Source organism: Anoplophora glabripennis, unplaced genomic scaffold, assembly GCF_000390285.2.
Source record: "Anoplophora glabripennis isolate ALB-LARVAE unplaced genomic scaffold, Agla_2.0 scaffold1064, whole genome shotgun sequence".
Taxonomy (NCBI): Eukaryota; Metazoa; Arthropoda; class Insecta; order Coleoptera; family Cerambycidae; genus Anoplophora; species Anoplophora glabripennis.
Genome location: NW_019417176.1, coordinates 44544 through 71073, shown reverse-complemented (window position 1 = coordinate 71073; position 26530 = coordinate 44544). Strand labels below are relative to the sequence as shown.

Below are 26530 nucleotides of genomic sequence, written 5' to 3'. Positions count from 1 at the left end.
TTATTTGTGACAGAAATATTACTTGCAATCCTTTATTACAAGCCACCCTGTATAATAAAAGCGAAATGACCCCGTCATTTTTCATCAAGGCCGGCCTGCCATCGAAGGCCTTTTTAGTTCACCCTGACGACCGGTAGTTTCGCTACGGTTCTGTTTCTCTCTTTTTCTTAGGTGCTCCGTTTTCTTCTATTATATATTTTGTGGAAAAATGCTTACGACGGTGACAGTGTAGACGAGTCATGGAGAGAGAGAAAGAGATAGTTTGAATAATGTCCTACTCGCTCGCGTGATTAATTACGCAACTCCTTCTTCAACGTTTAGGAAGAAAGAGACAGTACCCACAGCGTCTACACTTTCTAACATGTGGTGTTTCCTCCATGTAGTATAAACTCTAAGATTTAGGTTATGGTAAAACTTTGAAACCGGAAGTAGGTATCTCATTTACTAAAATAAGTTGTAATTGTTGTAGATTAGGGAACAATAAGCATGAGTCCACCGCAAAACATACAACATAACTTTTTCTTTTTCTCGCCAACTTGAAGAAGACTTCCGATTCGTTATTCTTCAACAGTATTCAATGGTAATATCAGTTTGGGGTAGATTTTTTCTGTCCTGTGGGTCTATGAGTGCGGGGATTTTCATAAAAACTTAATCTTTGGCGTAGCTTAAATAACCTCTGTAATCTATGAATCAAGACCTAAATTTTAACCGACAATTTTTGAGGATTTGAGGGATTCTGAAATAATGTTTAAAAATATTTGCAAAACATTTATTTAGAAATGTATAAAAAAATATATATTTAATAATATTACAAGGAGTAAATAAACTAGCACAAATAAGTTACCAAAAATAAACAACAACTTCATAAACAACAAACTGAAAAACGGTATTATAATTTATGTAACATTTATTTGGCTTTCTTTGCTCTTGAAGTACCAGCGGCAGTTTTTCTTTTCCTGTCCTCTACCAGAACAAAGTTTTTGTTTATCATATTTACTGCGTCTTCTATAACTTTATCTAGAGTTTCCTTGACAACAGTTACAACGATTGGTTCTTCTTGTGGTTCATCGAGTAACTTTGACCTAACAAACGCTTTCTTCTTTCGATAGCAGGGATCTGGGATCATTTTCAAATCAAAATCGAACGTCAAAGACTTTACCAACTCCTTAATGGCTGCTCTTCTGTTTTCATTAGATTCAGGCTCGGGATAATTAGCTTTTTTTGGAAGAATTATTTCCTTTCCGAACGGTATATATTTAACTGCGGAAAAATACATATAGAAATTCATTAAAAAATCCTTTAAAATCATATTGTGACAAAGGATGCCCATAATTAGTTATAATCAGCATGTAAAAATAAGGAAAAAGTTGACCCTTACTTAAAGTTACAAAACAAAAATAATAAATTTGGTTCTACTAGTTCTTCATACGTGATAGTTTTGTAGTTGTGGAAAACATGAAATATAATTATACAAAAATATCATACACAAAGGGATTAATATCGTGGATAAATTATCGTACTTACCGAGGAACATCATAGAATTGTTGACGGTGTACGGAATAAGTTCCGTGTAACGGATTTTACCAGGTTGAGTGTGCTTCACCAAACAGACTAGCACCCTTTCTTTCTCGACGCAGTTCTGCCAAAATTTTTTAAAATACTCATTTTGATCCTCCGACATCAGAAAGAATGGCTTTCCCAAAGCATAGCCAACTTCTGTCATCCTCTTTGAAACATAAAGCAAAGTCAGTCCTAATGGTAATTTGTTGTCCATAATGGAATTCTTTTCGTTATAGTTAAACTTAATAGTGTTCCGTCCGTGGCCTTTGGTTTTGAAACAATAAGAGGCATTGAGAAGTTCATCCCTATCTTCTCCAGTGAACTTCACATGTTTACCGTCTCTTGTTATTTTACTATTAATCAGTGCTGATGTACGTATGAAGTTCAATTTACAACAATTTATATAGCGTGACGTGTCGTTCTTGAACGGATAGAATAACATTTTACTGCGCATCTGTCCCCTGACAACTGCCAAAGTTAATTTTTCGGTAAGACCTTCCTCATCCTCACATATTTCTTCTATAGGTGGATTGTCCAACAGCGAAAACAGTTCGTTGTAAAACTTGCTGTAATCGAAATCTGAAGTTGTCGGAATTATTTGGAAGTCAATTTGGTTCCCGCTAAACGTTTTTATCTCGTTAAAAACAGTAAATTTTTTCGTGGCATCTTGGACCGGTTCATCGTCATCAGTGATATATATGAGTGTTCGTTTATAAAATGCGCTAACCTCATAAAATACTTTTTTACAAGCTAATAAAAATCCAGCTAAATCAAATTCTCCTTTTCTCTTATATTCTTCGGCTAGTTGTTCATTGGATAGTGCAACTTTCGTTTTTAGAAGTTTTATTGTATCTATCATATTATCATCAAATGTCGTAAGCGAAGGAGATTCCTCTTTAGCCAGTAACACCGCAAAATTATTCCAGGAGTTATTTTTAGCTAGCAATAACGAATCTGCCAAAGAATGACAAGCTAATAAACAATTTTTAAACGGAATTGATTCATCTTCTTTCTCCCTGAACATCAAAGGATGTGTATCGATTGCTATCACAACAAAGGAAGGTTTGAAATCTTTTTCAGTTTCTGGAATTTCATCATCCTCTTCGTGGTCAGAATTATCCTCTTTGGACCACATCTGAAATTGTTGTAATTTTTACATATACAATATTCCGAGTGTGAAAGTGATCACCATGCACCAAAATTTTTAAACGCAAATCAAAATAATTAAAATTACTAAACAATTTTCAATAAGAATAGCTTAATTAGGTACCTTATATGTAGATGTTTTCAAGAATTCTTTCACTTGCACTATTTACTAACTTATATCTAAAACCTAAACCAACGTTCAAATAACGTTTAGCGACTACAGAGCGACTTAACCGACTTACAAACAGAGTTGCCAGATTGATTTTTACAATTCCCCCAACAACAGGAGTAAATTCCGCCAGAAACTGACATTTTTCAAATAAAATCCCCCAAAGTTTTCGAAATAAATTTTTATTTATTAAAATTAATATAAATATCATACCTACCTAGAAATATATGTAATGTATTGCATTACATACTTAAATTGCAGCTTCTGAAAATATTTCTAAAACATTTACATCATTATTTTTTCTTTCATACATTTTCTCCGAACTAAAATACTGGAGCATATTTTCATGAAGTTCAAAACATGTACGATCTGTAAAACCCAGTATCTCAGTACATACTGTCTCACTCTAGCACGCACGTGATTGGTTGGAAGTGAATGCTCCAACCAATCGGGTGCGTGCTAGAGTGAGACAGCATGTACTGAGATACTGTCTGTCTCTCTTGCACACTCAGCCACACTTTTCGCAATGGCATGCTATCTCCAGTAGTATATGCTCGATGATACTAAACTACTGTATTTAGGTATATTTAAGTACTTCTTGGTCATAATTATGAATTATGTGATATACCAACCAATACCAATATTAATTTACCATACATTTTACTCCAAAAGATATCCGAATAAATAATTCATCCAAAAAAATCCCCCCAAGTAAAGAAAAAAAACCCAAATTTGGGGGGAAAACCCCCAATCTGGCAACACTGCTTACAAACCGAGAACCGAGTGACCCCAAGCTTAGGCAACCCAGCAATGCACGGCTAGTACCACAAAATATATAATCGCCATTACGACATTATTTCATGGCTAGAAATTGGCCTCAATGATTTGGGATCGAGGGGGATTATCCCTCTTTATCCTAATATAATCGTACATCAACAATAATAAATCCATATAAATCTCTAGATCTTGGCGCAACCAATTTTAATGATTCATTTACAATAAATAATTATAAATTGTTACGTCTACGCTCGAGATAATGCGATCGCTCATTGGTTGCATAGAAGCTCGTGAAAAATTACGCCAATCGTGTTTGAATTAAAAATCAATCGTGCAGTTTTTGTGATGTGTTAAAAATTTTAAAATAAATAATGTAGGCTACTTTGAATTAGGTAAATAAATCAATAAATAATGAAAATATGTCGATGAACAAGGAACACTGGCGACCCTAGCGGTAATAACCACAAAACATATAGGTAATAACTATAAGTAATTTCAACTAATACGTCAACAAATTTTCCCGTACGAGTTCGTACTCCTCGTCTTCGTCTAGTCTCCCTAGTTTAAAGAATGAAATCAACCAGCCTTTAGAGAGATCTTGATGTGATCTAGATCAACGTGAACTGAAGTGAAAAAGAATATGGAATGAAGCGGGAAACTTAAATGGTCATGAATATTCAAGGGCTAGAATTGAAAGGAAGTGAAATACTAAATAATACAAAAATGTAAATAGATTCAAATTTTATTTACCACTAAATATAAGTACATTTACAGTCCTTGAGACACCAAACTAATAATACTAAATTATAGTGACGGTTATAAGAATGCAAACCGTTCACTGGGTATACAATCGAGACTGTTTATATTTCGAGTACGTTCATAAATGATTGATCTGCTTAATTTTTTGACTATATTCTATTACTGTTATTTTGTGTTCTAATATAATACAAAAATGATGTAACAAATTGTGGTAAAGGTAAACTAAGGAGACTATACCGACTACATAAATAGAAAAAAAATGCATTAATTTTCCGTAGTTTGTAAATTTAATTTAAAAATCTTACGGAAGTGGAAACTATGATTTTAAAACCAAAACTAATATTAAAAGAAATTAATAATTATTGGCAAGTACAGCATACTTTTATATTTACTGTTTCAATTTCTATTTTCAAACGATATTCGCAAAATTTCATTCACACAAGACATCCGTTTCTGAACTGTAATTGCTTTTAAAAAATTGGTCGCACGTTCGGAATGAAGTAGTTGAAAATTAATGCTACACATCTTTATTCGGGACTCCATGTTCAAAAAATATAAAAAGACCTGTCATTAAGTATGCTGAGATTAAAATGCATGTGCCTGTAACGGCAACTTATTCAAAATTTGAGGTTCGTACTTATCATACTCTTCTTCTATAACAGATCTATCGAGATTGGCATTGAGAACGATTACAGGTGCAGGAACCTTATGTAATGTCTTGTGATAAAGCCAGTCCTCATGTATCTCGTGCAGGGCTTTGAAATAATCAAAAGCGATCGTTCGTTCCTCAGATCTATTACGTTTCAAGATTCGTTCGTAAACTACTTCGGGAGATGTTCTCAAGTACACGATCAAGTCGACGTCTATCTGCTCCTCGTTAGTAATAAACTTGAACCATTCATCGATTACAGCCACCGCTGGGGCTGCCATCAAGGAGTCCCTCGCCATTTTCTCCACAAAGCAGTATCTGGCGCTATATATGGAACGTTCCATCAATTTTATAGGTTGAGGAATCTTCCTGGTGTGTTGTCTCAGCATCGTGAGCTGAACGTAGGACTGGAAAGTGAAACTCCACTTCTTGGGATCCTTATACATAAGGTCCTATAAGAATGTTAATTTCTTTTTGTAATACGGTTTCTAGACCTTTGTCATACTTACAAGTAAATTGTATCCATCGCAGTTCCTCCACATTTCGATGGGTTCGGAACATACAGCGACATGATCGTACTTGTTGAAATAATTTAGAAAAGTTGTCTTACCGCTACCGACGTTTCCTTCAACGATTACCGTGAACGGCCGGCTTAAATCTGATTTCACACCAGCCAGTGAATTTGCCATTTTGGTTATGAGTTTTTTTACGGAATTCATTTTAATATTACATTATGCATTAAAATTAAATAAATTTCTTCCAAAAAGGTTTTACGAAATTACATGTCATAACCTTTCTTGTTTTCAAATATCAAACTGCCAACATTTTAAAACAAATATTCCCTTTCTGAAATTCTAGAGTCAGTGCCAACGTACCAACTAAAGTCCCTAGATTGAATTGAGTATGTGCATAGAAAATATAGTATTTTCGAAAAGTAACGAATAAATTCATTATTTTTTAAATTGAGAAGTTTTGGAGAAAATCCCCTGGCACATCGATTTTGTTTTTAAAAAAGGCACTATTTGACATACGACCCATATTTATGACGTCATCGTTGTTCGAGATATGACGTCATCGACAATTTTTTTAAATAGCCCCAATTATGACCATGCCATTTGAAAGAGCGTGTCATTCTACATACACAGATCATGAAAATTTATGGTGTTACATAACAAAGATTTGTAGAAAATAATGATTGAAGATTTTAAAATTTAATTTTCACAATACTTAAAATGATAATGATTATGTAAAAATCGACTAAATTAAATGTTCAAATTTTCTTCGAAAATTTCTCAATTTAAAAAATAGTGAATTATTATTCGTTACTTTTCGAAAGCACTGTATATAATATTAAAAAAAAATTCAGGGTGAAAATAATTTTGCATTAGCAAAAAAAATAAGTTTTCCAATAAATTTTAATTTCTTAATATTTTGTGTTAGTCATATTTATGAGTTATATTATGGATTAATAATAATTAATTATCTGAAAATAATCATAATATGAGTATAGTAAAATTACAAAATCAACGTATGCGTATACATCCCTACATGATACAATTTATATAATGTAATAATTCATAACAGCAACAAAGTTTTCAGTATTTTACAATGGCTGTGGATGTAATGAACGATAATAACCAGAAATTAATGAACTATTAATTATTATAACCTTAATTTTAAAGAAACTAATTTGATACATTCGTTGCGTACGTTGAATTTATGATTCGTCTATAGGTAAGTAATTGATTAAACAAATTACATTTATTGTATAGAGTTGTGGACCAATGCTTTTCTGACAAATAAAAATTGCATATCTGATGAAAACAATTTAAAATTGGCGGTATGTATGAACCACGCCCACCTTTTCCTGATTGGAGTACAACGTGCGTTTTTTATGTTCCGCTATTTCTGGTTCTGCTTCCATATCAGATCATAGACAAAGACGGTTAATAAAAATTTAAAAATTTTACAAGTTCCTTAAAGTAATGTGATCTTGGAAAACTATTATATTTAGGGCTTTTGGCTTTTTGGAAACTGTGGTCATGTTAACTCGATCAGTAGGATCACATACTGTCTTGTTCGAAAAGTAAACCTGTTTATGTTAGAAATTGTTGGAAAAAGAGATTGTTAATAAATGTTTACGTTTGTTTTGATTGCATGGGCATTGAAAATTATAAATTAGATACTCATATATATTTCTTAAATCCAAAAGTACTTGTAGAATTCGGAACCAGTTGTTAGTGATCAAATTTCCGAACACCCCCTTCCCCCTATCGAAATATGTTGGTAATAAAAGGAAACGCGGGAAAACTTTTATTATTGTTTGTAAATTGTAATGGCCAATGGCCATTATTAGAGCATTGTTGATTTGTGTATGTAGTTCTGAACTTGTGAATTTTGTGAGTGTCTATTTGAAATGGACCTTTTAGAACAACCAGACATTAAAAAAACTTATGATAAATGTAAATATATAGTTAAAATATGGGAACATCAATTTCAGAAACAACATAAAAGATTACCTTCAAAGGTAAGGAAGTTTAATATAACAATTAATTGTAACCGCAGTGTAAAAAAAGTTCATTTCTTAATTCATTGTTATTAACTTATTTGATCACATAAATGTACTTTTTAAATTATGTTTTAGCTGGATATTAGAGAAGCGAGTAGTGAAGTAAGGCATGCCTACCGAAAATACTTTCAACTTAAAACTGCAGCCTTGGAGCAGAGTTTTATGGATGTTGAAGGATTTGAGGAAGAAAATACTAACACAGAAGAAAACCGTACGTTGCCAGGAGTCCTAAACGAAGTAAATCAAAATGAAATTGAAAATCCAGAGATTTTGGATGAACATGTTTCAGTACCTGATGAAGTTTGGGGGCCACATCTTAATAGTAAGCAAGAACATAGTAAAGCCAATACGAAGCCTGAAGAAACTAGTAAACCCAATTTGAATTTAAGCATAAGCAAGAAATTGTTTTGTGGCTCCAAATTCACAAAACGCAATCCTAGAAAGTCCCTATCTTTTTCTCAAAAAACGAAAAGCGACATAAATATAGACGGCCAAATTTCTTTGTCACAACCGGTCCCTACAACTGATTCTTACACGTTTAAATCCGAAGAAATAATTTCACAGGAAGGGAACATATTTTCAAGCGATAAATTTAAAATCGTAACACCAATTATAAAAACATTATCACAACCTGTAAATATTGTACAAAGTGTAATACAAAATAACTATCAGCCCTCCTTGAAGACTGTAGATGGTGGGTGGCTAGAAAGAGTAGTGAAAAGAACCGGAAATACCATCGAAAATCCGGATTTACTTTTACCACCACTACAAATTTTATCTAAATCTGTATTACCCCAAACGGTTCCTACAGGAGTTTCATGTTTTGAGTCTACTAAGGTGGACTATGAGAGTGACGACATTATAGATGATTCCGATGATGAAAACGCTCCTACCCAAGTAAGTTCCTTTCACATTGGAAAAAAGAGAAGAATAGAAGATTTGATCAATAAATCAAGTGAGAATAAAGTGCCTATTGCCCAGCAGACTGTAACTATAGAAAACACAAATTTTAAAGGAGTAGTTGAGGAAAATGATTCGCAAAAAAGTGAAATACAGCAATCTGAAAACGATGAAAATGTTGGGAATGAGAAAAAAACAGAGGAAAGTGAAAAACTTGACGTTAAAACTTCACGAAAGAAAAGTGTAAAAATTAAGTTTAACAAAGGACCACAAGCAAGGAGAAGAGCTAAAAAAACTATTCTTACGAGTCAAGGCAGTCAAGAGGAGATTTCTCCAAGGAGATCTACAAGGAAAACGAAGGTCAAGGTTAGTATGGAGGAATTTTATTGTGAGATTGAGGAAGAGGAGGAGGAACAGGATGCGTTTCACACCGACACTGACGAAAAAGACCCTGAATTTACGTTACAATCTGAAAATTCCAAGTCTAAAACTACTTTTGGTCAACAAGAATTTCTTGAAGATGTTCCTGTCAAAGCAACAACTAAGAAAACAAAGTTACTGGGAACTTCAAAGGGCAAAAAACCTAAGAATGTTAGAAAATTCAGTAAAGTGGAAAGTGAAGACAATGAGCCCAACGAAGGCAAACCGTACGAGCTTGAATTCTCAATCAAACCGCGAACGGTAGCACCGAGGTACAACAACATAAAAAAAGTCTTAGCAGAGAAAAAAATTGCCACTAAGACCGATAAGTCTCGAACCGAAGAGAAAACTGTGGCGGACAAAGATTTACGCGCAGTAAAAGATAAAAGCGAGCAAGCCAAAGAAAATCTGGAAAAGAAGATGGCTTCCGGTAACATAAACGACAATTTCGTTCGCATCAACCTGAAGAAGAAAGTTTTCGTTCGCGGCAAGAGCGGCAGAACGTTCAGCAAGTATAAGAAGTCCATGTGGAAGAGTAAGAAGGCGAAAGCTCTGGCGGGACCGGACATGGACATGGGTGGCTGCGACGGAGGGATGCTTACGTGCTTTAGTTGCGGTCAGATCGGCCATTTCGCTAGGAACTGTCAAGCTAAGAAGGGCGACGGCTTATTACCGTTGGCTCCCGATGAAGAAGAGGAATGTCCCTATCCGACTTTGGAGGAGGCCTCCGAAATGGCTATGAATAACATTCTGAGCGTTAGAATACCGAAAATGGTTATGCCGGGAAAGGAAAACACGGATACGGATCGGGAGGATGAAGCGGTTAAAGAAACGGGCCAAGTTCAAGATGACGGAGAGGAATTTGACTTTGGGGATGACTTGTCGGATCAGTTGCTTGCTGAAACCTTAAGATTGGAAGAACACATAAAAAAGTTGGATGTGAAATTGTATATGGACTCTGTAAAAGTCATAAGGCCCTATTATGATTCGGAGGAAGGAGGCGGTATGATAGGTAATCAAACAAAAACATTTCAAGTAAACAATTAACATAATATTTCGATTATTTCAGCGACACCGGCAGAGGTCTACCAAACCCTAAAAAAATTCGGCCACGACTCCTTCCGTCCCGGCCAAGAACAGGCCGTCATGAGGATCCTCTCCGGAAGATCCACCCTGGTCACTCTCAGTACGGGTTCGGGCAAAAGTTTGTGTTACCAGCTGCCCGCTTACATGTACTCACAACGGGAACCCTGCATATCTTTAATCGTGTCTCCTTTAGTGTCGCTGATGGACGACCAAGTCGTTGGTATGCCGAAATTCATGAAAGCGGCATGCCTCCATTCCAATCAGACGAAGGCTCAGAGGCAGAAGATTTTGGAAGCGATCTCCCTCGGGGAGTTGAGCGTGCTCCTGGTTTCTCCGGAGGCTGTGGTAGCTGGGGAAAAACAGGCAGGTGAGCACACACGACATTTGTTTATCACGGTCAAATATAATTTGGATATTTTAAACAAATTTATTTAATATTATCTCACTTATTATTAGCTTTTTTTTCTTTCGGTACTTGTCGTTTGGCCTAATCCATCTGATATGTTCTTGTCTGTTGTTGCAGCATCATTTTCTCCTGACAAAAAGTCGTCCTTGATTCGTATACAAGCTTCATATCATCAGGCGTGAACTTAGGTAGCAGGTTTTTCAGAAGCTGCAAAACCTCCGATGCCCTTTGTGAGCCTTCGGAACACGATCGGATTCTGCTTAAATTTAAACTGTTCACGGTTTAATTTTGTTGCCGTTTTGTATGGTTTAGATTAATTTAATATGTCTAGCACCGATTTTATAACCTTCAAACATTACCTTGTTTGACTTTGATAAGATTAAAAAAAAAATGTTTCAATTAGCTCATTTTCTAAAGTATGTTTCTAAAATTGAATTTTTGTCGTAGGATTCGGATCGCTTCTGCGCAAACTACCGCCGATAGCATTCGCTTGCATCGACGAAGCTCACTGCGTATCCCAGTGGTCGCACAACTTCCGGCCTAGCTACCTGATGATCTGCCGGGTACTGAGGGAAAGCTTAGGCGTCAAAACCATCCTGGGCCTGACGGCTACTGCGACCAGGGCCACCAGAGATAGCATCATTGATCATTTACAAATACCGGACGGGCACGACGGCGTTATAACGGATCTCCCCCTACCCGACAATCTCGTACTGACCGTCTCGAGGGACGCGACGCGGGATCGTGCTCTTTTAGGATTGTTGACGTCCGAACGTTTCGCCGACTGCAAGAGCATCATCGTTTACTGTACGAGACGGGACGAGTGTGAGAGGATAGCGGCGTTTCTTAGAACTAGTCTTAAAAATGAACGGGTTGTGGAAGAGAATACTACCAAGAAACGGAAGAGGGTTAACATGGAGGCGGAACCGTATCACGCCGGCTTGTCGGCAAGTCGTAGGCGTACGATTCAGAATAGGTTTATGTCGGGGGAACTTAGGATAGTTGTCGCCACCGTAGCTTTCGGTATGGGCATCAACAAGTCCGATATCAGAGCCGTGATACATTTTAATATGCCTAATAGTTTCGAGAGTTACGTGCAAGAGGTCGGAAGAGCTGGGCGAGACGGTTTGAAGGCGCAGTGCCACGTTTTCTTGGATTCGCAGGTAATTATTACCACAATATTTACGTATTTACGTATTTTTAATTATCGATTTGCATGAAACACTCATTTTTTAGGGTCGAGACGGGAACGAGCTCCGCAGACACATCCACGCCAACTCCATCGATCGCCATGTCATAAGAAAATTCCTTCAGAAGATCTTTGTCCCCTGCTCTTGCACGGGACGGTGTCCCAAACACGAGGTGGCCTTCCCCGTCGAGGAAACCGTCAGGGCGTTAGACATACCCGAGGAGAACATCGCCACCCTCTTGTGTTACTTGGAACTGCACGAGAACAAATACGTAGAGGTGCTGAGTCCCGCATACACGACGTGTAAAGTTATATCCTACGGCGGCCCGTTGCGTATCAGGAATGCGGCCAAAGATTGTCCACCGCTGGCCATGGCGTTGGCTTTGCACAAGAGCGAAGCCGGCAAGGATCCCAACGTGTTGGAGTTTCCCGTCGTGGACGTGGCCGCCGCCATGGGCTGGGAGAGCGGGATATGCAAGCACAAGCTGAAAAACTTGGAGTGGATTACGGGTGAGTTCGCGTCATTTTAAGTTCTCGCTTTTTTCCAACAGATGGCGCTACCGAGACAGCATGCGTGCAGTTTAAGGTGGTGCACACCTATAAAGTAATATTTTGGAAATTTTTATTAAAGTATCGGGATACATGTTTATACTCCCCAAATTCTGAGATCTTATTGGCCAGGGGTGTGAGCAAGGCACACCCTGATTGGTCTAAAACCAAAATCGCCAACCGACTCCTAGAAATTTGTTTATTTGCTACGCAATACCTTATTTTTACATAGGCCTTTATTGCACAAAATCGTATACCAGTTCAGTCCACTTCTGTACATTCTTTAGCAGAGTTTCTGTTCAGTTCAATCTCTGAATTCAATTCAGTTTCTTACATTCTCTAGTAAGTTGCAGTTCAGTTAAGTTCCTGAATTCAGTTCAGTCCAGATCCGTATATTCTTGCTGTTCAGTTGCAGTTCAGTTCAGTTCCGTACATTGTAAGTAAGTCGCAGTTCAATGATGTTCCCGAATTCAGTTCTGTACATTCTTTAGCAGAGTTGCTGTTTAGTTCAATTCCTGAATTCAATTCAGTTCAGTCCATATCCGTACATTCTTGTTCAGTTCAGCTCCGCATATTCTCTAGTAAGTTGGAGTTCAGTTAAGTTCCTGAATTCAGTTCAGTCCAGTTCTATACATTCTTTAACAGAGTTGCTGTTCAGTTCAATTCCTGAATTCAATTCAGTTCCAGCATTCAGTTCAGTCCAGATCCGTACATTCTTGCTGTTCAGTTGCAGTTCAGTTCCGTACATTCTCTAGTAAGTTGCAGTTCAGTTAAGTTCCTGAATTCAATTCAGTCCAGTTCTGTACATTCTTTAGCAGAGTTGCTGTTTAGTTCAATTCCTGAATTCAATTCAGTTCAGTCCATATCCGTACATTCTTGTTCAGTTCAACTCCGAACATTCTCTAGTAAGTTGCAGTTCAGTTAAGTTCCTGAATTCAATTCTGTACATTCTTTAGCAGAGTTGCTGTTCAGTTCTATTCCTGAATTCAATTGAGTTCAGTTCAGTCCAGATCCGAACATTCTTGTTAAGTTCAGTTCCGGACATTCTCTAGTAAGTTGAAGTTCAGTTAAGTCCCGAAATTCAGTTCAGTCCAGTTCTGTACATTCTTTAGCAGAGTTGCTGTTCAGTTCAATTCCTGAATGGGTTTTTGGTTATCGCACGCATATTTTTGTAAAACATTTTTAGAATATTTTTCCAAAATTGTTTGCTTTATAGCGAAACTTTTACAAATATACCCAACAAGGAGCTACTTGTATTTATAGTAGATTTAAAAAATACTACAATAAAATCCTTGTTGCAGTGAACAATCAGCCGAAACGATCCACGATAAGCGTTCAGTTTTCGAACTTGGGCTTTAGACTTTTATCTCCGGGTAATCTATCCGACGATCAGCTAGACGAAGCGCTCGACAGCCTATACAACAGGGTTGCGGACCAAGAAAGGAAGGCACTTATGCAACTCCACGTCGTCCACGAAACTTTAGTAGAAGTGGCACAGCCGTCGTATCGCACCTGCATATCCGAGCCGGGCGATAACCTGATAAAGAGCAAAGTCAGGGAGTATTTCAATTCTCCCGATCCGTTGCAGTACACGTGCGACACGAAGCCTAAGGAGTTCAACGAGGAACAGCTGGTTAGCGACATACGAGCGTTGATATGCATGTACAGGGATAACAGTTTCACGGGACGGGCAGTGGCGAGGATATTTCACGGGATACAGAGCCCCAATTACCCCGCCGTTATCTGGGGGAGGTGCAAGTTTTGGAGGAGCCACCTCGACGTGGATTTCCATACGGTGGTGAGGACCGCCACCCGGGAGATTATAAAAATGAGGTAATGTGATTTTAATTAATTTTTTAGCTGTGGTATTAATCGTTTTTTATTTTTATTCAATTGATATATTTTTATGCGTAGGTTAAGTTTTAATAAATAATGTTTCGATGAAATCGGTGTTATACTTTTTTACCCTTTTCACTGAATAATGATGTCGGTAAATTTAATTGTGCAACGAAGATTTAAAAATTCATAATTGAGTGTATTGGTTTCATCATTACTTTAAATATGCGTCAACATTTTTTTACAAATCGGCAGCGATGACGTTGTAGGACAACACTTTAAAATGCATGAGCGTCGCGTAGTGTACAAAAAATTTTATTTTAAAATTTTTGCTATTACAAAAAATGGCGAAAATCGATATTTTTCTTAATATTGTTACCAATTTTCTAAAAATTAATTAAACCCCATGAAATTTTAAATCAGGTCAAAACGTCTTAAAACAAACAAACTATTAGCGAGAAGGCAAAAATTTGATGTGTCATCCCATTTTATGCAAAAAAAAACGATTATAGGTGAACAAAATAATTTTTAAGCGCAAAATCAGTGAAAGGGAAGTTGCAGTAGTTCATTTGCACCTCTGTAACTAGGATCGTTACAGGGACGGTAAAAAATGGCAAAAATCGATATTTTTCTTAAAATTGTTTCCAGTTTTCTAAATATTAATTAAATCCCATGAAACTTTTGGAAAATACTTTTCAATTCATGTATAATAAGCTCACGAAACCCACTATTGGACAGACGAGTCGTTGCCGAGTTATTAACAGTTGTACGTTATACTTACCGGGAACTTTGGAATTATTACATTTTGCAAAATTCGATTTTATTAATTTTTAAACACTTGAGAAGGTTTTATATGTAAGTAGTCTTAATTTTTTAGCCAAACAAAACAGTTTTCAGCATATAAATTTGATTTTTTTTTAAATTTTGTGAATGGATTTTAGTGTTACAAAAAAAATTTTTTACCTTGCCTTTACATCTCTTTCCCCACCACTGATCCCAGCCGTTAGTCGTGCATTTTTAGCCTGTACTGGGCAGTTTTTTTACTCGTTTAACTATTATCTTCCAGCAAGTAAATTAATTTATGTAATAAGAATCTATAGGTATTCGAGAATAAAGTGAAGTTGCAGTAGTTCATTTGCACCACTGTAACTAGCATCGTTGCAGTGATGCTTCGAGAATTGCATAGTTTACGATTTTGTAAATTTTATACTGTAAATGTACGAAGCCCCCATAAGATAAGTGCGTTTGAAAATCTGGGCGTAACAGGTAAAAATTTTGTAACGCGTGACGGCAAAACACATTTTTTCCGTGACAATAAATGTAAACACTTTGAAAGTATTATTATATATTTTATTAAAATAGTGTGTTCAGTAATTTAACCGCAACCCTTCTACAAACGTGACGACAGTAAAAAAAATAGTAACGCTAAATTATATCGCCTTATCTTCAACGATAAGGCAGAAAGAAACTAAAAGTTTTCGAATAAATATAATGGTTCCCGTAAGCATCGAGTAAGTTGGTATTAGGTGACTACCCTCCTTATGGACTCCAGGCCGTACTTCCTCATCTTGTCGTTACGCCTGTCTTGCAGTTTGCTTATTTTCTCTTTGGCATTGGAGTCTTTGCACTTGGCGCAGAATTCCTTTACGATGCCGTGCAGGGGGCTCCGGTAATAATGTACGGTGTCGTTGCGAAGGGTACTGTTCTTCTTGTGAGTCCAGCTGTGTATAACGATCTCCAGTATCAAAGCGACCGCCCACAGTACTGGATTGAACAGTATTGCTGTCGGTAATAGAAATATCGCGGCTGTTATGAGTTCGAGATTCTGTTCATCCATTTTAGGACCTCTGTGGGTTTTCTTGTTGGGCTTTATCTGGGGTGGTATTTGGAATTTTACCCTTTGCGGGAGGGCGAGGAAGCCCTCGTATTCGCCCGTTTCCGCGTTGTATTGTGATGGGTATAATATTTCACCCGTTTCCATGTCGATGGAGGTTTCGTCTCTTCCCTCCATTTTTAGTGGCGTACCTGTAAGAAAATGTCAATTTGAGTGTTTTTGATCAAAAAATGTTCCGTATTTCATTCTTTTAAAGATAACTCGATTACTCTTGGATATTTTAACTAAATTTGGTACGGGAAGGTTTTCGACCTAGGTTATATTTTTTTGTTCGCAAAACGCGCCTTTTATTGCAGAAAAGGTATATTCTATTCTCTGCTGAATGATCCTAACCGTAAATGTGAAATAATATTTTTGTTAAAGGTAAGTACAAATTGCAAATTGCTTTTTTAATGTACCAAGAAAGATATTTTTGACACCATCAGTCTCATCTTTCAAACTCTTATTTATCGGTATTAGAAAAAAAGATGGGCACACTTACCAATAAGCTTTATATTTTTTGTGTAAAAAAGGTTTGTATTTGTATGTCAACAAAGTAATTTTTGAGGTTAAGTCAATCGTAATGTCAGTGAAGTGAAGTTGTAGTAGTTCATATGCACCACTGTAACTAGGATTCATTTTCTTCCCGAATAATGTATTTTAATGGTATGCCTTTCTCACAGTAAAGATAGTAAGATATTTTAAGTCCTTTCGACAAAAATATATTTGAAAATCTTCATACACATAATTTAAGTGAATTAAAAAGAAAAGGTTTTTAACCATGTTATTGAATTTTTCTAATCGGAATCCGACTGTTTGCTTCAAGAGAGTCCAACGATTTTGTATATTAAATAACTCGTAACTATATTATTTTATACCTACGATAGAGATGTGCTTCCGACAGTCCTATTATTAGAATAGATTTTTGTTTCTAATATAATAACGTAGTAATATACTTGAAGCAAAGTAAATAAGTGATAGTTGCGCACAGGTACATTTTGTAAATTAACACACAAGACACAAGACAAAACAATAACTGGTTATATCTTACCTTCTGCATAGTTTTACTGGGTTAAAGGTCAGGACAGAGGCAGTTGCCGTAGGCCACATTATGTTTTTTTAATCAGGAAATCACGCTTAAATTACCGTTTGTTTATGTGCCAAACGTATACAGCGGCGTAATTAAAAGTTTTTCGAGGCGATAAATGTTAAAAATTACAAAGATTATACATTTATTTTTATAAAAATCGATTCAATAATCAATACTACAACTACCTATTTCTTTCCTTTGTTCTTGTTACGATTATTTCTTATATCAAACTTACAAAAAAGTACACTGAAATAGGATAAAAGTCCATACAATGTTTCAGTTTAAAAAAATTTAAAAATAACCGACTTATTATTAATAGAAACCTTTTTTTTAATAACAATTCTGACACCCTGTATCTTGAAAACGAGGCCCCTAAAAAATAGCATAAGCAGTCTGTGGTTAACGGCAAAGATCAAATTTTTTGTAACACCCTGTATAATACCTAAAAATTTTCGTGCATCACATCTGCCTTGTTACTTCAAACCTACCGCTGGCCCTGGGGTTCGAATTCTAAGTTTAGTGATTTTAATGTTTTTTACTTATACATATATGCATTTTGGAAGAATATTGAAAAGGAAAAAAAGTTTTAGAATTGAATTTTGCACAATATGCTGTACTTTAAAAATGTTTCAATTTATTACCGATGTTGCAAAATAGCAATAATTGATGAACAAAAGGCAAAATAATCAAGTTTTTTGGATAATTCTTTTAAAATATTTTAATTGCTCCGATGGCATTCTATTTTTGGCGAAAAAACACTGGAATATAATAAAACAACAACAAATTTCATTAAAATCGGTTTGATAGTTTTCACAAAATAATTTTTTTGAAAAAAATTTTGAACAATTTTTTCGAATTTTCACAATGTTGCACAGCCTCAAATAAAGCATCTAGATACTTGAAAATTTTTCCACATAGAAAAGACCGCTCAACCATTCAAATGGTTTTGGAAAAATTGAAATCTGTTGATTAGAGTTTGAGCGGTCTTTTTTATGTGAAAAATTTTCAACTGTCTAGATGCTTTATTTGAGGCTGTGCAACACTAAATTTTTTTCAAAAAATTATTTTGCGAAAACTATCGAACCGATTTTAATGAAATTTGGTGTGTTGTTTTATTATACTCTGAAGTTTTTTTACCAAAATTAGAATGCCCTCGGAGCAATTAAAATATTTTTTTTTAAAATTATTAAAAAAAACTTGATTATTTTGCCTTTTTTACATCAATAATTATTGCTATTTTGTAACATTGGTAATAAATTTAAAAATTTTTAACTTCCAGTATATTGTGCAAAATTCAGTTATATATTAGGAGACAAGGTATAAGGAAAAAACTCAGATAAAATAAGTATGTTTTTCGATTCGGACAAAGAAGGAAACATTAGGGAAATTATTTTATTTTAGTAACTGCCTCAAAAAATATCTGAAACATTTTAAAAAAGCCTGAAAAAAAAGTAAATGTAGACACGACGTGCGGTGCCAATTTTTTATCGTTTTTACATAATAGACTTGAAAAAAAGAAGCGTTAGTCACCTTTGAACCGTATTTCAGTTTGATTATATAAACGTTTGCCATTTATTTATATTATCAAGGTGAAACTAATCTATTATAAACAGGATTCAGTACTATTATTTGCATGGGTGTACCATCGGCAACTAGAAAATTATTATGTGTTTATGATTCTCATCAGGGGGTCATTTGTGTAAACACAGCAATTATTTCGCTGTTATGTCAAAATATACAAAGCGAGAAGCTGCCTCTAATAATTTGATTGCAGTAAAAAGTTGAATACGAATTTAAAAAACATGCTTATTTTACTAAAAGATTTCTGCGATTTAAAAAAATGTATATATAGGGTGTCCGAAATTTTTACCCACGAAAATTCGGGTGTCCATAGAAGAAGTAAAAATAATGGCACTGCTATAGCATCTCGGAACTCCACCGTTTTCGAGTTACAGAAAATGTAAATTTTCCAAAGACGTGCCACAATTTTTTTAAGAAAATGTGTCATATACACGGCGTGTTTGAGCTGAGATTCAATTTTGTCACTTTGAATGTCATTTCATTCCCTGTAGGTATTGTGCATACTAAATTTGAGTCGTTCGAAAGACATTATTTACAGGCATATATTTTTTAAAAACTTCAATGCTGTGTATCTCTGTAACGGTGGAGTTTCGAAAAAAAGCTTATCAAGTAGTGTTATTAATTTGTTGGCTTCTAAAACGGAATAATTTTAGCTAATGACTTAGCCTTAACGATCTACGAATTATAACGTTATTTTAATATGTAGATAATATGTAAACATACTGATGGTGAAAGTTCTTTGGTTATAAAAAAAGTATAACTTAAAATTTTATTGACAATTCAAAGTGAGGATATACTTTTAAATCAAAAAGTGGCCTTGAGATTTTCTTTTCCAACCGTGTATATTCGAAATTGCACTATTTTTTAAAAATTTATATGTATATGTAGTAAACAGCTTACCTGTTATGGAAGAATACAAAATCCGACTATTGTGAACCGTCTCAATACTTTCACATTATTTTTGCTTAATGCAAACATCCATTAACTCTCCTTCAAACTTGAATTATTTAATTTTGATCTCAAACTGTGAGGCAAATGGGATCCACATATATTAATTTGCTTTTCAAACACAGGATACTTCAAACCTGTATTATAAGATGTCTGTTTGTAATGGACTCGCATAATGTACGTGTAATTATAATTACACCATAATATTTACATATTTAGCTTCAATCTTATACAACCCACTATACAAAGCTGCACTTCGAAAATTCACCACACTTTCTATTCGGAGCAATGAAACCGCAGAAAAAGCCTAATGCCAAATGGACCGTAGCCCCAGCGCGGCACGAAAATTGGAAATTTCCGTGAAAAATTAGTTATTCCGCGACATGGCGCCCAACGTGGGGCCCAGTGGCTCAATAAGCCAATGCCCAATTTTTTAGTTCCGAACAGCTCAAAATATCTTGCTGATTGGATAAACTCGATCTTTCGGTAACACGACATGGCGCCCAACGTGGGGCTCGATTATTCAATTAATCAAGCCAATTTTTCAGTAACACAACAGTACATCTTAATAAAACAAATTGTCCAGAAACGATACGAGTTTAATTGAAGTGAACATTCGTCGTTACAACAAGAAAATCAACTTTTCAATTGGTCGTGACTTTTTAATTGAAGGAAATTTTGTGTTTTTCCAGTAAAAATAATACAGGTTTAAAGTTTAATATTAGTAGCAACTGCTTATTCGATATCGTTTATCCTCCCCCATTTCAGCCTGGACTTGGTAATTTCCAGCTTCAGCCAGCTAGGCACGTATCCCTCAAAGTATTGAGCGTTCGGATACGGTAAAGGCGCAGGTCTCGGTTTGAACGGGTGAACGTCTTTTAACTTCCTCAACAGAAATTCCTTGTTGATTTGTTTCGGGTCTCGATACTTGTCCATGTAAAGATTGAAAGGCTTACGGATGGGGAACCATTCCTGTTTTCTAATATACGGGGGCGGGAAGTCGTACTCAAATATCGGCTCCTTCATATCTGTCGAAACGAAATAAATTTAGTGTCAAATACTAAACCTTTTGATTTATTTTATGTTTTTTACACGTTTACTTACTTAAAACGTTATGATAGAAGTTCTTCAAAGATGAATCCCAAACTGATTGGAAGAACGCTAGACCTGCAGGCGTCAAATCGTCTTGAAGGTTTCTGTAAAAATTGTATGTGGAAAACGTCCTCTCTGATAAAACGAAACTGAAAAAATTAATTATTTTATTTTAATATTAAATACGTTAATCGTTACGTACCACGGACCATCCGTTTTAAAATTGGAATAATCGAGCCGTTTCGTTTGTTTGTACAGTACAAATACAAGTCTTTGATACCCGATTCCCTTTGGCGGGAAGGGTTGCAAGTATTCCATTATAGTTTCACCTTCCTCAACTTTGTTCCCCGGGATATTTCCACTAAAAGATATTAAATATAAAATTACAAGCCTCGTGTATTACAGAATAAATATTTTACTTACACGAACCAATGGACATATTCGCTTTCTGGGTCCGTGAAATGTCCATCTGGATTGGTTAGAACGAGCGTCCATAATGTATTATCGTCACTGTCGAAAATAACTTCTGGTTTAGATTTTGCTTCCGACGGTTTCACTGTATTTCCAAAATAAACCGGCAGCTTACCACCCTCCACATCGTAAGCGATATTCAGAGGAACGCGAGGGTAAAAATAAGCATCTCCAAATAAATGTTCGAAAATTCCGTAATGATCGGCTATTTGCTTAATATGATATGGTCCAGCCGTTTTGTTCCACTCTTGTTTTACTTCATCCAAGTCTATCAGTACTGAAAACAAGGCGTTTAATTTAATTCACAGTAGTCTTCGGTTACTTACATTTTTTGTTTCTCGATAATTTTTCCAATTCGGGGTCCTTCCGATGAATTTTCATAACTTTTAACCTCTCCTGTAATTGCTTAGACCTGGAGTATTGTGGAGGTGGCAAACTTATATCAACACGGAAATGAACAGAAGGGTCCTTGTAGCGCTGTTCTGTAAAACAGAAAGTAGTTAAAAGAATGTTTTTTCAAAACTAACACACCTGCCTTCAAGTTTTTGCTCCAAGGATTTTGCTATTCCTGGCGGCAATCCCCTCAAGTGGTGCCCTTTTCTGATCGCTCCACATAGAGAGGGACCTACTGATGTATTTAATTTGAAAGTACACAGTTTCCATAAAGAACACGCCATGTTTGGCGTCGATACAAGTTAATAATAAATATTAATCATTCCCAGGTACTGTCAGGTGTGTTTATTTATCCACTTTATTTATTTTCACATTAAAAAATAAAATATTCATCTGCATATAAAGTGAGGTTAGGTGTAATTTGACAGTTGACAATATCATATATTTCTTCTACTTCTTTAAGATAATTAGAACACCCAGGCTCATAAGTTTTCAGTAACAGTAATCACAGTGAAATAAATCACGCGAGATGGCGCTGACTAACGTATTTAGTTTAAATTATAATAATGCAGTATGAATAGTTAAAAATTTTACTGTAAATAGATTTATTGTATAAGTAGGTATATATCTTTACATATACATTAACAAATAATCATACATCTACCACCTTCACAAAACTTAATCTAATGAACAAACAGTAATATTACATTTAATAAATAGTGGCTTTAAAAAAGTATAAGCTCCATATAAAAACATAGGTATAAGAATTATAAAATAGGATAGATAACATTTGTACTTATCTAATTCAAACACAATTGAAGCAGTGCAACTTATCCAACTAATTTTACCAGAAAAATTTGCATATATAATATTCGAGCGGTACAAATCAATATTTATTTGGAATTTAATATTAGGTCATAGTCGGGCATTCCAGCTCTGTGGGACTGTAAATATTTAACATGAAAGTCAGAATCTAGTAGACTCCTTTTAACTGTGGGGTCGTCCGACATGCGATTTCTCCACTCCATCTGTAACGGAATAAAAAAGAAAATATCGTTACAGAGATTTTTCTCACAGAACAAACTTTTTACCAATTTCTTATATTTATCTCTCTTCAGTAGATGCTGGTTACCGAAAAGTTTGAGAATATCGGCTCTCTCACACCAAGGCCATATCATATAATCCAACATTCCCGGCTTGTTGCCTGCAAAGAACGGTCCACCTCTCTCGGCTAATTCTCTTTCAAAAGTGTTAAGTCCATTGGAGATAGTCTCATCGTCATCTAAACTAATTCTGCCGATATTCATCATCACCCTGTACATGGTGTTTATGATCTGCAAGAACAAAAGTATGTGTTTTATTTCCGAAATGGCACGCTCTAGATTTAAAATATTGCTATTTCCTTGTAAAAAAAAAAATGTATACCCTATTGAATTGCTCGATAAGCAACTTGTCTTTGGCTTTTTGCAAAGGATCCTTGGCATGCAAAAGGTGCTGATGGTACCTTTCGTCCAGGTAATCGGCTATTATTAAACTTTCGTAGAGGACGTCCCCTGTATCTAACTCCAAAGCGGGGATTTTTCCATATGGGCTTTTATCGTAAATCCAGTCTGGTTTGCTAGATAAATTTATATTGACTACATCATACCTGTAAACGATACATCTATAATTACTTCTTGGGTTGCATATACTAAAAATCATATTTTCACAAAAAAAATGTGGGAGGGTATCATAGAAAAAGGCCCTGTATCTCTTGAATTAATTAAGATAGGTATCCGTTTTCCCATTCTACTTTTCTTAAAAATTGAATCAATATCATTTAAGATAAACCCTTCAAAGTGTGCTATGATGCATAATTATTATAATTAGTACATAAAAAATATTGTGTAACCTGATAAATGCATCTCTTAAATAAACAGTGTACGTAATTCCAAACCAAGGCCAATTAAAATAAGGTTGTGGCATCACCACCTCAAATGGTCAATCATACTATACTTTGTATGTTTTATTAGTTCCGTCAAAGTAGGTGCAAAAAAATGGTAATTGTCATTTTCCGAATTCCTCCAATTTTTTTCAAAAACCGGCCACGAATATGTCATAGAACAAAACACTATTATTGTAGCGAAAGTCGCCCTATATAGTATGCTTTGTGTGTACATTTGTTTACTTTTTGTTGTATGATGTAGAATAAGTTCCGTTTTTTTCTGTCATGTTAGAAGCTTAGAGATTGTTCGATACTGTTCTTAGAAGCCTATGAAAATTTCGAGAAACAATGAAAAATATATAAACGTCCCCTGCCTACTGGACTAAACGTAATTCGAAATAATACAGTTTATTAATTCAACAGCATTTTATAAAACAAGAAAATATTGATAAGTTCTATGAACAAAATAAAATAATTTTTACAATAACTTCTTTTCAAACGTTTAATAATCGTTAATTTTTCACAGACAGCAAATTCTCCTTCATCTTCAAAATTATATAATCATGCACTGTCAAGCATGACGATCGTAGGTTGCTGCTTCAGTTTATTGGTCCATGTATTTTACTTGGCACAGTACATACAATTTTGGAAAAAAAACTAGTTCCTGGTCAGTGACACAATACAAAAATGTTTAATAATAACCACTGTTATCCCATTGGTTATTTACGGGAGGCTTTTTATACACGAAATATGACAAAAATGAAAAACGTTTAACGTGATTTTAGTTTCGAACGATATTAAAGTAATAATCTAAAATTTAATAACATGATATGAATTACAATCATAAATATTAGCTCAAATAAAACAGAAACGATTTACAAGTGTAACAAAATCGAACAAAATAAAGTACGTACATAATTTTATCTCTCTTGACTTGATAAATAAACACGCCCAAATTTAAATTTAGTATAATCGAAATTAACTCCGCAGTGGGTAAACATCCTTTAAAAATATTTATGTCTTGATTATCGGGTAAGATATCGGTCTAAATTCTAAAAATAAACTGTTATATTACCCAGTTATAAAATAAACATGACCGAAATGTAAAAAATAAATGAAAAAAAAAGTTGTGCCGAAACCCGGGATCGAACCAGGGACCTTTAGATCTTCAGTCTAACGCTCTCCCAACTGAGCTATTTCGGCCGTACTAACATTGTTGTAGAATGTCATAAAGTACTTACGGAATTTTCTTGGCATCTAACACTAAATGAACACGTTGAGCATAGGGGCAAAACCTATTGCTGTAGAGGCGAAGTTTGCCCCCTCTTGGTGGCGGGGGCTGCCTTGCACCTTAAAAAAAAGTATATAATAATGATTGAGGCGTTTCATTCTTAGAATACGATTTAAATAACAAATTTGTTAGCCTAAACATTTAATACTTAAAAAAACACGAATTTCTTGAAGATTTCCAGTTAAAAAGTCATATATAATTTTTAATAACTATTTTTTTTATCCTGAGATAATTCCGTATTATTAAATTTAGTGTCTAGAAAAATGAACGCGACTTATAAAAGTTGTAGTGTCAATTAAATTTATTATAATTTCCTGTCCTCGAAATTCAAACCGTGTTCTATTACCCACCACGTATAAATAGCACAGAAATAGGGTCATAGGCATAGAATTAATATTCATGAGGTTTTCTCCTGCTATTATAAACTTGAAATATGAGGTAATCCCACAGAAATAAATATGACACGGTTAAACTCATAGGAAGGATTCGATGTTTGTACAGCTTACACCGACCGTGTGTTACTTGTGTAACATATTTTTTTAACAAACATATACTGAAAGATAATGAGTGGTCGCATACATATGTATGAAAAAAAAATCGATAAACTAACCCCTCAAAACGAGTGTCGGTGTCGGTTACAAACTGTTTTGTAAAATATATTGATACTGGCAATAAGATCGACCTAGTTTGTCGGGGACTACCATCGGGAAACATTCACCCCCATCAAAGACATGTACGACTAACATTAACCTTTTAAAATGCAAATACACGACTGCACTGATTTTTATTGCCGCAAATGCACGCGTTGAATGCAATGTTTGCAATGACGTCACGTTTATTGACACTGCTATTTTAAGAACGCTGCAAAAATTTCGATGTGCACACCAAAGAAAAATCCGTGGACGTGGGCGTGAAACGACAATATATATTTTATTAATTTACTTACCTTTGGACAGATGAGGGCCGTTCATTTTATGCGGGCACACCTATCACCACTGACCTAATAAAGTGCAAGTAGGTATATTGATCACACGTCTTATATCGATTATTTTTCCGGTTTAACTTCGACGAGTACCGGCAAGGTGCAGACCTGAATTCGAATTAAAACTGCACAGCTGATTCCAGTCATCTGGAAGTGTTTTTATTTACGTCGCGTCGCGCCATCTATCGCTTTGCGCTTGAACTGGTGATTTTATAGTGGCTTTTGCAAGTTTAGAAGCTGAAGCGCCGTGTGGTTGGTTTCTTGATGTTTCTAATTGTAAGAAAATATATGTTTAAATACTTACATGCAATATATTTCGCTATCATAATATGAATTTAGTTAAAATACTAATAAAATGTGGGAAAGTACTGACTTTTGTGCTCTGCAAGCAAAAGTTGTTGACGTGGCCCTGTGGCGCAACGGATAACGCGTCTGACTACGGATCAGAAGATTCCAGGTTCGAATCCTGGCAGGGTCGAGTTTTTTATTTATGAAAAATAATAATTTAAGGTATAAGAATTTTTGTTGTGAATCGCGGAAGTGGTTTGACTACAATGTAGTGAATGTCATTGAAAATACAGGGTGTCTCATGGTGACGGCATATTACAATTATTTCAGACTACCTACTTCGATTTGAATTTTGAAAATTTGGGATACCGGGTTTTAGGGCATGCACTTCTCACCTAAAATAATGGCCTACACGTACCGCTTTCGGTTATACCGGAAGTCGCAATCAACTTGTTTATTTTAAATGGAACACCCTATATATTATTGCAATTTTGGATTCTACGTGTTATTTTATGTGGACTTTTATGAAGTTTCCATATTCCTAAAATTAACCGTTTTCGAGATATTTAATTTTTTTCAAAA

At 35.2% G+C, this 26530-nt stretch overlaps 6 protein-coding genes and 2 non-coding genes across 12 annotated transcripts; 2 read left to right on the top strand and 6 right to left on the bottom strand.

The window, feature by feature from the left end:
• Window positions 1–907: 907 nt before the first annotated feature.
• LOC108915248 lies at window positions 908–2695 on the bottom strand. The gene is made up of 2 exons (XM_018721224.1): window positions 1525–2695; window positions 908–1260 (listed from the first exon to the last, which is right to left on the bottom strand). Exons 1-2 carry the CDS (start codon window positions 2693–2695, stop codon window positions 908–910), a joined length of 1524 nt encoding a protein of 507 aa, XP_018576740.1.
• A 1683-nt stretch (window positions 2696–4378) lies between these two features.
• LOC108915258 (deoxynucleoside kinase-like) lies at window positions 4379–5862 on the bottom strand. Its single transcript, XM_018721232.1, has 2 exons — window positions 5570–5862; window positions 4379–5512 (listed from the first exon to the last, which is right to left on the bottom strand). The coding sequence occupies exons 1-2, from the start codon at window positions 5777–5779 to the stop codon at window positions 4997–4999; spliced, it is 726 nt and encodes a 241-aa protein (XP_018576748.1). The 5' UTR covers window positions 5780–5862; the 3' UTR covers window positions 4379–4996.
• A 1560-nt stretch (window positions 5863–7422) lies between these two features.
• LOC108915247 (ATP-dependent DNA helicase Q4) lies at window positions 7423–14088 on the top strand. The gene is made up of 6 exons (XM_018721223.1): window positions 7423–7587; window positions 7705–9961; window positions 10019–10402; window positions 10889–11604; window positions 11678–12140; window positions 13481–14088. The coding sequence occupies exons 1-6, from the start codon at window positions 7477–7479 to the stop codon at window positions 14014–14016; spliced, it is 4467 nt and encodes a 1488-aa protein (XP_018576739.1). The 5' UTR covers window positions 7423–7476; the 3' UTR covers window positions 14017–14088.
• Window positions 14089–15382: 1294 nt separating this feature from the next.
• LOC108915259 lies at window positions 15383–19672 on the bottom strand. 5 transcript variants are annotated; one of them, XM_018721233.1, is made up of 2 exons: window positions 19460–19672; window positions 15383–16040 (listed from the first exon to the last, which is right to left on the bottom strand). In XM_018721233.1, exon 2 carries the CDS (start codon window positions 16024–16026, stop codon window positions 15538–15540), a length of 489 nt encoding a protein of 162 aa, XP_018576749.1. In that variant the 5' UTR covers window positions 16027–16040; window positions 19460–19672; the 3' UTR covers window positions 15383–15537. The 5 variants fall into 5 exon arrangements, with proteins under 5 accessions (XP_018576749.1, XP_018576753.1, XP_018576750.1 ...); XM_018721237.1 differs by lacking the exon at window positions 19460–19672 and adding an exon at window positions 16940–16981; XM_018721234.1 differs by lacking the exon at window positions 19460–19672 and adding an exon at window positions 16767–16919.
• Window positions 19673–20088: 416 nt separating this feature from the next.
• Window positions 20089–21873, bottom strand: LOC108915257 (39S ribosomal protein L38, mitochondrial). The gene is made up of 6 exons (XM_018721231.1): window positions 21606–21873; window positions 21397–21552; window positions 21023–21347; window positions 20802–20960; window positions 20612–20748; window positions 20089–20535 (listed from the first exon to the last, which is right to left on the bottom strand). Exons 1-6 carry the CDS (start codon window positions 21745–21747, stop codon window positions 20243–20245), a joined length of 1212 nt encoding a protein of 403 aa, XP_018576747.1. The 5' UTR covers window positions 21748–21873; the 3' UTR covers window positions 20089–20242.
• A 200-nt stretch (window positions 21874–22073) lies between these two features.
• On the bottom strand, window positions 22074–25798 carry LOC108915256 (pyrimidodiazepine synthase). Its single transcript, XM_018721230.1, has 5 exons — window positions 25625–25798; window positions 24629–24737; window positions 22889–23111; window positions 22555–22797; window positions 22074–22491 (listed from the first exon to the last, which is right to left on the bottom strand). Exons 1-5 carry the CDS (start codon window positions 25647–25649, stop codon window positions 22357–22359), a joined length of 735 nt encoding a protein of 244 aa, XP_018576746.1. The 5' UTR covers window positions 25650–25798; the 3' UTR covers window positions 22074–22356.
• Window positions 24518–24590, bottom strand: Trnaf-gaa. Its single transcript has one exon. It is a non-coding gene; the product is annotated as a tRNA-Phe (tRNA).
• A 267-nt stretch (window positions 25799–26065) lies between the features above and the next one.
• Window positions 26066–26138, top strand: Trnar-acg. The gene has a single exon. It is a non-coding gene; the product is annotated as a tRNA-Arg (tRNA).
• Window positions 26139–26530: the final 392 nt, after the last annotated feature.